The 13,667-nt window shown below is 42.7% G+C and overlaps 1 protein-coding gene and 1 long non-coding RNA gene across 2 annotated transcripts in view; one reads left to right on the top strand and one right to left on the bottom strand.

The window, feature by feature from the left end:
- Positions 1 to 665: 665 nt before the first annotated feature.
- Positions 666 to 5,157, bottom strand: LOC105511368. The gene is made up of 2 exons (XR_001001709.1): positions 4,634 to 5,157; positions 666 to 2,859 (listed from the first exon to the last, which is right to left on the bottom strand). It is a non-coding gene; the product is annotated as an uncharacterized LOC105511368 (long non-coding RNA).
- HTR5A (5-hydroxytryptamine (serotonin) receptor 5A, G protein-coupled) overlaps positions 3,668 to 13,667 on the top strand; it is a 15,880-nt gene continuing 5,880 nt past the window's right edge. The window contains exon 1 of the mRNA XM_011941534.1: positions 3,668 to 5,240. Coding sequence (XP_011796924.1) covers positions 4,500 to 5,240 — 741 coding nt within the window. The 5' untranslated portion in view covers positions 3,668 to 4,499. The remainder of the gene's footprint in view (positions 5,241 to 13,667) is intronic.

The following is a 13,667-nucleotide window of genomic DNA, read 5'->3' on the forward strand; positions in this document are numbered from 1 at the left end:
CTTTCCTACAGAACCCTCGGGCTCTATACTGTGACTCTTTTACTAGTGTTTATAATAAAATCCTCATGGAGTTTTTCCCATTACAGGTACTCCTAGTAACATAAGCTTTGCAAATCATAAAGCCCAAGCAGTAGGACTGCTTTCACTGTAGCCAGGACTTCTGCTAGAGCCATTTCCTGCTCTTAGCCCCAACCGAACCTGGCAGCCTTTCCCCATCACCAGGATGTGAATCAGAGCAGCTGCCTCTGGCATTCAAAGTGCTGACCAAGCATTAGGTTTCCTTTCCAGTAGGGGAAGGTACCAGATGCAATATGTATATTTTTATAATGAAAGGAATACCCTGTCACACTCCGGGCCACTGAAGCCCTAACATCATCAATGACGTCGTGGGCATCCGATTCTTCAAAGACAAAATTATTTCTCACATTTTGGAGCACATGTATTTTACCCAGGACTCTAACAAACTTGAGACTTCTTTTCTTGCTTGTCTTGTCTTATTAACATCCCACATCAACACGGTGGATCAGTGTGATGTCTGATGACAGCAATTTTCAGACGCTGTGGTCTCAGGACCCTTTCATATTCTTTAAAATTGAGTACCCCAAAGAGCTTTTGTTTACATGGGTTATATACATTAATATTTACTGGAAAATAAACTGGAGACATTTTCAACATATTTGTCTATTTATTTATTAAACATAAAATAATAAACCCATTACATGTTTATATAAATGACACCTCATTATGAAATATAATTATTTTCCAAAAAATTTTTCCGAAAGACATTGTTTCACATTTTTGCAAATCTCTTCAAGACATCTGGAACAAATGTTTCTACGTTCCATCTGTTGGGATATGTTATTTTAGTTTGAGATTGTGAAGAATATCTACTTTCATACAGATATATAGCTGAAAATAGAGTATTTTAGTACTCTTTTCAGATAATTATGGATTTTTTTCTGTGATGCTGTATTAAAACCCAATGAGTGGTAGTACCTTAAGGGTTTGCTGTGATATGGGATCTGAAATTGTATCTCGCATGTTTTGTATGCTGTTAGATTAAAATTCATTGGTATTGGCCAGGCATGGTGGCTTAGGCCTATAATTCCAACACTTTGGGAGGCTGACGGGGGTGGATCACTTGAGGTCAGGAGTTCAAGACCAGCCTGGCCAACATGGTAAAACCCCCATCTCTACTAAAATTACAAAAAAATTAGCTGGGAATCGCTTGAACCCAGAAGACGGAAGTTGCAGTGAGCCGAGATCGTGCCACTGCACTCCAGCCTGGACGACAGAGCCAGACTCTGTCTCAAAAAACAGAAGCAAAAACAACAACAATAACAAATTGAGCTCCTACTTAAATGAAATAGATTCATACCTTCCCATTATAGGATATCTAAAATAAGTATTTTCCTATATGCCAATGACATTACTTATTACAAACCATAGGTAACCTCAATAGACAACTGATTCTGCACTCGAATGATTGCTAGATGGCTGAAAACTACATTTTGTAAAGGAAAGGTTTTAGTAGATGTCCCATGATGTGTTTATATGTCTATAATTCCCTCTGCCCCCAGTGTAGCACCTCGTTCAGTTCTGTGGTTGTACCTTTTGCTAGTATCTTTTGTCACACGGTATATTAGCTTGCTAGGGCTGCTAAAAAAAAGTACCACAGACTGAGTGGCTCACACTAGAAATTTATTTGTTCCTAGTTCTGGCAGCTGGAAATCCAATCCTGATATCTTCTAATCTTCCAATTCTGGTGTCTTCTAATATCTCTCTCCTTGCCTTGTAGATGGCCACCTTCTCACTTTATTCTCACAGGGTCTGTCCTGTGCACACACATCCTTAGTATCTCTTTGCGTGTCTAAATTTCCTGTTTTCATAAGAGTATCAGTCAGATTGAATGAGACCCTATCCTATGGCCTCATTTTAACTTAATCATCCCTTTAAAGACCTTATTTCTAAATATAGTCACACTGTGAAGTTCTAAGGGTTAGGACTTCCATATATAAATTTGGCAGGGGGTAAGGGAGGGGGAGGGAGAGACACAATTTAACCCATATCAGGTGACAACCCAGGAAATTATATTTCCCAGTACTGCCATTTCAGAGGTACCATATGGCAGATGGGAGTTTTATACCTTTTCAGATTTTTTCCTTTTCAGTGTTTTTCAAAATAAAATTGGGGCTATGCTTTAAGATGAAGCTGAAATATTATGATTTTTTATTTGTGTAGTTTTAAGAGATAAACCAGACTTTCTGAACAAGGTTTATCCCCTCTGGAAATGCTCCACTGGATCTCCTCTTTGTGGAAATATTCTATTCAGGCCCTAACTTTATGACACTCTATTTTTCACAAATTATCCTCAGTTATCCTTGGCTTTGTTCCTATTAACTGTTCTGCTGCTCACTTAGCTGTCAATACAGACAGCTGTGGCCTGGGGAATCAGTAGGAAATACAATCACCAGCCCATAGTGCCTTTCGAGATTTGTATAGAGAGATCCATTGAGGCCTGCCTGTGGGCAACACAGCTCATCCATTCCTCCAGGTCACAGGCCCTGAGACTAGAAGCAGAATTTTTTCCAATAAGAGGAATCATAGTTTACATCTCATTCGCATTAGTTCCATGGCCTCAAGAAGATGATGTGCCATAAACAAGCACAAGCTTGCTTCTTGACTGGGGCCATGCACAGTTGCACTGCACGCAGGTAGTCACCGTCAGCTGTTTTTAAGTGGTGTTTGAAACAGCCCTGTGAATAACCCTGTATTTATTTAATGATGTTGTCCCATCTTCTGGGTTCCAGTGGAGGACTTTCTATTTTCTCAGTGCATTTGCCTGATACTTGTTTTACTCTGCAAAACACAAAATCTTATATCAACACATGTTGCTAATCTTTAAACAGCTAAAAAGTTTCTGACTAAATTTACTTGTAAATGCACAGGATTTCACGACACTCATTTTATATACTTAAAAACAAAGTTTATTAACACCTTACTTTTTTTCTGTCATTTCTGTCACATCATTTTTAAAATTTCAGCTTTTTTTATATTGCTATATCATGTGCCTATTTATGAAGTGCTTTAAATCATCATTTCTAGTTAGAAGCCTCTGATATTTTCTCAATTTCTGTGGTTGTTTTGTGTGCATGTGTGAGGGGAGAACCTCTTTCTTTTGAGTGAGATGGAGCTCTTATAATAACTTATACTCCAATTTTTCCTTCTCAGGAAGCAAATTTAGTAGGGACCACTGGAGACTACCCAGCTGCCTTATGACTCTGAGCAGAGAAAACATTCTTCGGTCATTCATGTTGGAGCCAGGCGAAGCATTCTAACTCCAACACGACAGCCATCTCTCGGAACAGCAGCAACTGCTATCTTGCTTCTCCTCCTTTAAGGAAAACAACCCTTAAGGGAAGCAACTGAGAACTGGGTAAGAAGAAAGCAATCATGTGCTGAAATCTTCCGGAGAACAAAAGTTAGTGAAACTATCTTAGACCCCTAACTCGGAACTCTTGTAGGAAGAGCAAATACTGACGGAAAGCTGAGAAAGCAGTATCTAGGGCCTCCAGACCACCCCTAGAGGGACGTGTGTGGATGGCTAGGGGAACGTTTTGAGGAAAGTTCATTGGTCAACTTGTTCCACGTGGCGAACCCGTTTCAGGGAAGAGCGGCAGCACCGTGGACAGCGCCAACCCTCCTGCGCCCGGGCAGGGAGAGGCGGCAGCACCGCGGACAGCACCACAAGTGGGGGCGCGCACTGGGAGCCTCCAGGCAAGGGGAGAGCAGCAGCACCGCCGACAGCCCCAAAGCCCCGCACTCCGAGCCAGGAGGCGGGGAGAGATGGCCTTATCAGCTGACGGCTTACGTAGGGCTAGATCTCCGCTTGGATAAGGCAGGTCTCGGTGGGCGCGCCAGCATTGGCTCTCCGGAGCCGCAGCCTCAGACGGGGTGGCGGGGGCAACTGGGACAGAAGGCAGGTCCCAGAAAGCAGGTCCCCCCAAAACTGGCTTCCCTAGCACGGAGTTAAAGCTGCAGCCGGCTGCCTAGATAGAAGGGTGGGCAGGGAGGCAACGCGGTGAGAGCGACTGCTCTGACGCACCAGCCCCTCTCCTGCACCCACACGCTGCTGGCCGCCCAGCTTCTTCTCCCCGATCTGGGAGATGCTCGGCTCTGGGCGGCCAGACAGCCTTTTCCACCAAGGCGAGGAGCCCTGGGCTCCTGACAGCTTAGGCGGGCCCTGGTTGCAACACGCAGCCCCTCGCCTCTGCCTCCTTAGCCTCTGAGGGCTTCAGACCTGCCGCGCTCGCAACCACACCATCTCCCACGGATGCTGACTAGCAGGATACTGGGGCCAAATTCACAGGCACTTTCCAGAAACTCCACCACTGGCCAGAGTTTGCAAACATCCGGATTGGCTCTGGGCACAGCGGCCACCTTAAGTCCTCCTGGACACCCCTTCTGCAAGCACCCCAGGCCGGTCTCCTGACCCAGAGATGGATTCACCTGTGAACCTAACCTCCTTTTCCCTTTCCACCCCCTCCCCTTTGGAGAGCAACCGCAGCCTCGGCAAAGACGATCTGCGCCCCAGCTCGCCCCTGCTCTCGGTCTTCGGAGTGCTTATTCTCACCTTGCTGGGCTTTCTGGTGGCGGCGACGTTCGCCTGGAACCTGCTGGTGCTGGCGACCATCCTCCGCGTACGCACCTTCCACCGCGTGCCCCACAACCTGGTGGCGTCCATGGCCATCTCGGACGTCCTGGTGGCTGCGCTGGTTATGCCACTGAGCCTGGTGCACGAGCTGTCTGGGCGCCGCTGGCAGCTGGGTCGGCGGCTGTGCCAGCTGTGGATCGCGTGCGACGTCCTCTGCTGCACGGCCAGCATCTGGAACGTGACGGCCATAGCCCTGGACCGCTACTGGTCCATCACGCGTCACCTGGAATACACGCTCCGCACCCGCAAGTGCATCTCCAACGTCATGATCGCGCTCACCTGGGCGCTCTCCGCTGTCATCTCTCTGGCCCCACTGCTTTTTGGCTGGGGAGAGACGTACTCTGAGGGCAGCGAGGAGTGCCAGGTAAGCCGCGAGCCTTCCTACGCAGTGTTCTCCACCGTAGGCGCCTTCTACCTGCCGCTCTGTGTGGTGCTCTTCGTGTACTGGAAGATCTACAAGGCTGCCAAGTTCCGCGTGGGCTCCAGGAAGACCAATAGCGTCTCACCCATATCCGAAGCTGTGGAGGTGGGTATCTCAGCAATCCTTAAAAATATTCGACTTGCATCTGTACAGGCTATGTCCCCAGGCCACCTGCCCCAACCCCCACACTTGTAGAAGATGGAACTTTTTGTGTTTGGGAGTTGGGGGAGTAAACCGAGAGACTGGAAGAAAGCATCAAAGGTATACTTTGCTCTGACATGTTCCCTCTCACAGAGCTAATCACATCATTTTCCTTCTCTAATGAGTTATTTGTTAAACATACAGAACACGAGGAGTTCGGACTGCCTCATTTTACAGGGTCACCTTTGGCCCCCAAATTCTATGGATCTATAACACCCTTTAGAATATCTGGATAAGCTGGCATCTGGGGTACACTGATTCAGTATAGTGGAAAAAACTAGCAGCTTCCTGCACTTAGAATGGGGCTGTTCCAGGAGGAGGGGAGGCAGGGATGGGAACACAATTTGATAAGAAGACTGCCATGTGTCAGGCGATGCAGGTTAGCACTTCATCCTAGTCTATTCTTTTTCTTTGCAAATTACAGCAACCGATTTATTAAAAATATGGTATCACCTAGGTTACTGTCATTCTGTGGCATCCTCCCGTCCTGATGTAAGACTGAAGACGTTGCCTGCATTGGTCCCAGAGCCTGCATTTGTTATCTGCTTCCACTGCCTTGGGGTGCTACTTTCTGGGTCTATCCCCCACAGCCCTATTAGGTTGTAGGTGTGACTGAAGACTACTTGTCTTCCTTCCTGAACATGAGAAAAGCTGCAGAAGGAAATTAAAAATCCAGGAAAGAGAATTCCCCAGCTCTCTATGAGAGATATTTATTGCATGACAACCACTTTAGCAACAGCAAGGAGCTTTTCTCATCTCCTCCCACTCCTGTTTTTTTATTGACTGTTAATAATCTGGCCCTATGACTCATGATTCTGAAGACTGCTCCCCTTCATTACCGAGGAAGATTCCTTGAATCTAATTCACACATTTAGGTTAGAGCAGAAGTCTACACAGTCCCCATTTTCTGTTGTTGGCTCTGAAACAAGCATATGGAGTGCATGCTACGGGCTTAGTGCAAGAATTAAGATAATGATAGAGATGTTGTCTTTGCCCATGAAGTTTGGTCTAGGGAGGGACATAGACACTCACCCTGAGCTCTGTATGTGCTTTCTAGAGTCAGTAGCTAATTCTAACCATCCCCAGTCAGTCAAACTTAGAGGGACCAGAGGTGTAGCTGAGGAAAAAGGGCATCATCTTAGAGGAAAGAAGAAAATGAGGAGTTAGAGGCTGCCTGTTCTTTTACCTACAGCAGCACTTCTCAGTGAGGGGTGATATTGCCCCCCAGGAAAGATTTAGGCTGTCTGGAGGCATTTCGGATGATGAAGACTTGAGGATGGGGTGCTAATAGCATGTAGTGTAGAGAGGTTAGGAATACTGCTAAATACTGTACAATGCACAGGACAGCACCTCAACAGAGAATTGTTCGGAACAAAATGTCAATCGTACTGAATTTGGGAAACTCTGAACTGTTCGATTTCTAAGATGAACAAAGAGTGCTGATGGGTAAGAACACTGAAGCTTCCATCAAACTACCTGAAGCTATGTTCCATGCATATGAGCGTCCACTCAAATTCCAGGCCAGGAACAAGGAGACTGGTCACCTCCAAGGGCCCTTCTTTTATGAATCCTCCTCTCCCCTGATGTTTATTCAGGCAAATATGATTTACAGTCAACCCCAAACACAGCTTTAGAAGGAGAAAGTTAATTACAATTCCATCCCAAGGCTTGTTGTAAAAGGACGAAGGGCACTCTCATTTCTCTGCTTTGGTGATAGCAGAAGCAAAGCATTATAACATCTTTGTGCTTTTTATATAGACACACACACACATATGTGTGTATGTATATGTATGTATATATATGTGTATGTGTGTGTGTGTGTGTGTGTGTGTGTGTGTGTGTGTGTATTCTCTCCTCTCTCTACCTCTCCCAGATCAGTTTTGAAAATGGGTCCCTTGACTTAGCAAAAGGACTCTAAATAATCCACTACCCTAAATATAATGTGTGGCTGCCTCTGTCCTTACGTTATGTTGAAGGGTTCATTACAAACCAGGCCTCCTGATTGTTCTGTGATAGTGGGAGTGGGCGTCAAAGTTTCTAAATGAGTTCTACCACCAGCTAGCTATTCCCTAGGGAAACCACAACACTTCTATCATTTCTTTATCTGCTGGATTTTATTCAAATACATGCCATGAAATCCTAACCTAAGTCAGACATTGAGCTGGGATCTGGCAACACAAGACAGATAAGCCTTGCCCTTGTCAAAGGACAAGGAAGCCACTGCTAGAGATCTGAAATAAAATGACAACGAAAAATACTTTCCTTGCTAGAGTGAGTAGAGGCTGTGCTTTCCAGGCAGTTTCCCTGAGCAGAGCAGAATGCTGACCTGAAACAGCGCTTTTGGGAGGTATGGAGCCTCAGGGGTTGGTGGATTGTTGAGATGTGGATAGATGGCATCCTCTGTAGGAGAAGCTGTTGCTGACTGGTTGTCATCCAATGGGTATTTACTGAAGTGAGTCCATCTCTGGTGGCCTGACTTTCAGAACAGAGGGGCTAACACTGATAATCTCCACAGGTACTGTAGACATCCGGGAGGCAGAGACAGTGTGAACTATTTTACCTTCTATTAATCTAACCCTAATTGCCCTCCTATCCTTATTCATTCTATATATAATAGACAAAATTAATAACCCTCTGACTCTCAAAATTATAGACCACCAATGATACTGAAGCTATGCATATATTTGATTCCTATATGATCCCTGCAGCAGACCTACACCTAGAAGAGCAACCTATGCAAAAAGACTATACATGTAGACAAACAACAGCAAAAGCAAAGCAAGCATCATTAGGCTACGTAGATGAATAGCATGACACAATTTACCAAACAGTACAGCTTCATGACAAGAGGTTTGAAGTCTTTTACACAGATCTAAGACAGTTACCTAATGGTAGATCTCTTAATCAAAGATCTAGTTACTTGACATAAACACCTCAGCCTTACAACCTTCTATAAGAACACACTTGGTTACAAATCCTAAGATAAGAAAATTTTAAAAGAATCTTGATTGAGATGAGTTGCCCTTGATCTAGGTTACTGAATTAAGCAATGAGCTTAAAATAAGCAATGTTCTTTGACAGGTGCTATGCTGTCACCTTAATCCACCCAGAGCATGGCCCTGTATTTTCATATTTGCATGAAAAGGAGTGTTCATGATAACCTAGGAAGAATCAGTCTTAACTCTTATGCATTCTACTTCAATTAAATTTTCTAGTTGTGGAGTCTCTTGTCCATAGAGATTCTAGGACCATCAGTATTTCTATAGCAATTTTTAAAAATTACATGTGGTGTAGGCATTCTCACATCTAGATCAGTTATAATCTCATCATGAACAAGGGCTGCAGCACATTTTATTTGGAAGCAGATCCTACCTATTGCAGGTACGTCATAGGTTAAAGAAGTATTATTTTGATAATGATCTGAAAATATTAGTTATAAGTTGGCATACAGGATTGTTAAAGATTGTTACTACTTGAATTGTTTCATTAAATAAAGTTGATTTTCTCTCAAGCTTTTGAAAAATTTACTATATGCCAGAAATTTGTCAATTTATCATTCATTATCTTGTTTCACTATCTGGTATCACCTATAACCAATAGGTTTTTTTGTTTGTTTTGTTTTTTTATGGAGTCTCACTCTGTTGCCTAGCCTGGAGTGCAGGGGCCTGATCTCAACTCACTGCAATCTCTGCTTCCCAGGTTCAAATAATTCTCCGGCTTCCGCCTCCTGAGTACAGGTGTGTGCCACCATGCCTGGCTAATTTTTGTATTTTTAGTAGAAACAGGGTATTGGCCAGGCTGGTCTCGAACTCCTGACTGCAGGTGATCTGCCCACCTTAGCCTCCCAAAGTGCTGGGATGACAGGCGTGAACCACTGCGCCCAGCCACCAATAGCTTTGTTGAATTTTTTGTTTGTTTTTAATTTTTAAAAACTTGCTGCAAGTCAATTTGCTTTTTTGTTTTTCAGACAACTTTAAAAATGTACATGAAATGATCTCTTGTTCTATAATAGTGGGGTTACTGGTAGTTATACTGACACTCACATAAACAAAAACATCGTATAGTTGTACATCTAGTTATAGAAAATTGTCCTTGGATGTTTAAAAAGACAAAGGAATTGTTGAGTGAAAATACCTTCCTTGGAGTGGCTTTATTAGATAGATTGTATATCGTTGTCATTTTGCTTTTTAGCCTACACGAGATGTTCATTCTTTCAGGGCTCCTTCTGCTAGCAATATACTAATATGTATAGGGATCCTTATCTCAGCTCTCAAATCTTTGAGAACAGAGGCCCTTTTGGATGTCTTATCTAGAAAGCCATATCTTGTATTGATTTCTAGCATTTACTTTCTAAGTCTATCTGAAAATGTCTAGCCCCACATTGGATATTTTGCAAATTGGCAATTTCACATTTCAGTTTATTTTTTCGTATTAAATTCCCAAATTCAGGTTTAAGTCCATTCATAGAAAGACATGACAAGACTATACCTCAGCTGTTGGGTATACACAAATACGCTACTTGAAGGTTTTCTGATGTCTCTTTTCTATCTTTATTCAGCCTCCCAAGTAGATGGGACTACAAGTGTGAGCCATCACACCTGGCTAATTTTAGTATTTTTTATAGAAATGGGGTCTCACCATGTTGCCCATGATGGTCTCAAACTCCCATGCTCAAATAATCCTCTTGCCTTGGCCTCCCAAAGTGCTGGGATTGCAAGAGTGAGCCACCATGCCCAGATTTATTTAGTTTACTTTGAATCTTTATTCAACTTCTCCTTAAAAGAAAGCCTTCTAAAATTACTTTACATAATATATTTTCTATTTAAATTTTCACGACTGGGTTATATAACTCTTCTATTTTCTATGCTTCTTCTTTTAACCATTTTTTTCTTATCTGAGAGGATTTTAGTTAATTTAACTAATTAGTACACATCTGTAGATCAAGAAAATAAAACTTTGATAATCTAAAAAAATTATAAATTCTATAATAAAAGTTTAGAAAATTTTTCTTTCTTTTTCTTCCTTTCCTTTCTTTTCCTTCCTTCTTTTCTTTCCTTTCATTTTTGAGACAGGGTCTTGCTCTGTCGCCCAGGCTAGAGTGCAGTCGCACAACCGTAGCTCACTGCAGCCTTGAAACCCTGGGCTCATGCAGTCCTCACACCTCAGTCTCCCGAGTAGCTGGGACCACAGGGATATGCCTCCACACTTGGCTAAATTTACAATTTTTGTGGAGATGGGGGTCTCTCTATTGCACAGGCTAGTCTCAAACTCTTGACCTCAAATAATTTTCCCACCTTGGCCTCTCAAAGTACTGGGTTTACAGGCATGAGCCCCCATGCCTGGCCTAGAAAATTTCTTAATTATAGCTCTTAACTTAGCTTTAGACGAAGGTTTTAATTTAAATTCTATAAATCTGATTTTTCTTCTGGTAATTTTATAATGTGATTGTGTTTTTCCTGAGAAAATTCTGATTCATTTAGGAAGTCAGATAAAGCTGAATAGAAAAATGCAAGATAGAGATCTGCAAGGAGGGCAGGTTTGGGAAGGTTACATCTTTGAAACTATTTTAGAGTTAGAATTTTGTTTTAAGGCCTCAAAATACCAATTAAAGAGGCTGACTTTTAGCCATTTGATGTTTGTCTCCTACTTTTTCTAGAGCTTCTTCTAAATATCTTACTAATTTTTCATTCATCAGAAGTTTTTCATTAAGTAAAAAAAAGTTTGGCATTTGTGAAGAAAATTGCAAGAGTTAGGATCATAATGCAATTTAAAATAGGAAATAGAAATTCTTAAAAAAGAGGATTGAAATTTGGACATAAGCAAGCCATGGCATGTGAGGAAGAGGCAACTGTGGTTGATCAACAGTTCATGCTTGTGAATAGTGTCTCAGGATCCTGGACCAAACAGATGGAGAAGGGGACACATCATTGTCCACACAACTGTCATTAAGCTGGAAAACGATAGGGCAAAGTGACGTATTTTCACAAGTCGACAAGTCAGGAGTGCCCTCATAAAAGTTTTGTAGGGGACCCCAAGCAAAGTCTGATCAATTGCTTTTTCATAAATTGGTCACTGGTCTAATAATCGTCTTCAAATCATTAGCCCTCAGGTCCAGCTTGAATTAGATTGGAAACTTACCAAGCCAATGCCTTATAGAATAGTTCCTTCTGTATTCAACAGAAAGAGTTCCAGGACAAAACAAAAACCCATGCAACAAGACTTTGTACATGTAGACAACACACAGGCAAAGCAAGAGGCCGTAGGATAAGTAGATTAATGGTATGACAATATTTGCCAAATGATACACCTTCATGGCAAGAGGTTTAAAGCTTTACACATAGATCTAAGACAATTACCCAATGGTAGATCTCTCAATCAAAGATCGAATTACACGATACAAACACCTCAGCCTTGCAACCTTATCCAAGGACATAGTTGGTCACAAATCCTAGGATAACAAAATACATTGAGCAATAAGAGCCCAGTGAAACTAGATGGAACTCAAATCCTTGTTGAGACTGATGCACTTGGCTGCAGACCGAAAGGGCAACTGAGTTTGGGGTCTGGTGAATGCACCTGTGACCCAAGGTTCCCATGGAGGGTCTTCAAAATGACCTCAGTGGAACCTCCAGAACTGTCCAGAGGTGTTGCCAATACTGCTCAGAGTCTGGGATAGAAAGACCAAGATGAATCTTTCACTCAGAATAGTGAGAGGAAGCTATGCTTGTCAGCAATCTCCCACAGCAGAGCGGAATGCCCATCATCCATGATTCGGGGCAGTGTGGGGTTCAGAGACTGGAGGACACTCAGAGTAACAGCAGGCTGCCATCAGCTGCAGAATGGGGTTTTCTGTTGGATAGGGTTTTCTGCTGGATAGGGTTTTCTGTTGGAATGGGGTTTTCTGCTGGAATGGGGTTTTCTGCTGGAATGGGGTTTTCTGTTGGGTGCTCGGTGCTCAGAGGTGTGTTTATCGGAGTGAGTCTGACCCTAACTGGCTGACTCAGAAGTGAGGGCTGACACAGATTAATTGGTTTACAAGTGTATATTCCAAAACTGCATTGTCCTTGATTGGTTGAAGAGGTTTAAACAAGAAAAATGTCTGCTTGTTATCAGTTATAGAACAATCAGTCTTGTCCTAAGTTTGTGGAGGGTTTTTATTCACACCCTCGTGGAGCCTTCCTTAATAGGTAAGGCCATTTTTAGCTTAAACATTTGTTTTGTTCTGTCGGGCTCCTGTGACCCATCTCTCATTCTGACAGTGGTGTGGTCTAACATGCAAATCACCTGAAACCACACTTCCAGGGTAAGAGTCTTTATCCCTCAATTTCAATACCCATTATTGATGGTAATCCATTGATTGTCTAGGACATTACTAGAGAGGCAAAACAGAGTGGTTGGATGAAATAAAAGTACATACCAGAATTGTGATTAACCAGTAAATAATTATTTAGCATGCAATCATTTTGGAAGGATGAAAGCTCTAACACATATGTACCTGTCCCCAAAGAACTTGTTTGCTGCGGGAGATGAGGCTAAGTGTTCATTTAGAAAAAAAATTTATATATGAATCTTAAATTGTGAGGTATGCACTTTACATGCATTTTGGAGATTATTAGGAAAAATTAATTTGGCTTAACTGTTCACTTTTTAACCCTATTTGCTCTCTTTCTGTGAGTTTACTAATGACCAGGTTGAAAATAGAGTGTTATTGTCCAGACTCAATTAAGTGCTTTACTGCAATCATTGATTAGAAGAGAGCAAAGAGCTAAGGAGTCCATAAGTCCAAGAGCCATAGAGTAAGCAAACAAATCCACCATTTGAGGGCATTAGAAACCTGAAACTCCACAGACAACCAAGATCATCCTAGCAGCTGGAGACTTTGTTGTCCCAGGGGTACCATTTTAAATCAATGCCACTCTTACTTCTGTCAAGTAAGTTGGTATTGAACGCAGCCCCAAAGATGGCCAGATGGCCCAGTAAAATAATCAACATTTCACAAGGTGATAGAAAAATATGCTTTTGTGAACAACTTGGAGTTCTGTGACTAAACTATAAAAAATTCTAAATCAAGCCCTAAGTGTCACTGATATCACCAGTGTGATCATCACCAGTGTGAACACTATCTCCAGTGTGACCAGCATCTCCAGTGTAATCAGCCTACATGGTGTCTCCAGTGTGACCAGCATCCCCAGTGTGAACAGCATCTCCAGTGTGAATGGGATCCACCCTGTGAACAGCATCCATGGTGTTACCAGTGTGACCAGCATCCACAGTGTGAACAACATCCATGGTGTCACCAGTGTGACCAGCATCCCCAGTGTGAACGGCATC

This window comes from Colobus angolensis, unplaced genomic scaffold (assembly GCF_000951035.1).
Source record: "Colobus angolensis palliatus isolate OR3802 unplaced genomic scaffold, Cang.pa_1.0 Scaffold2, whole genome shotgun sequence".
NCBI lineage: Eukaryota > Metazoa > Chordata > Mammalia > Primates > Cercopithecidae > Colobus > Colobus angolensis.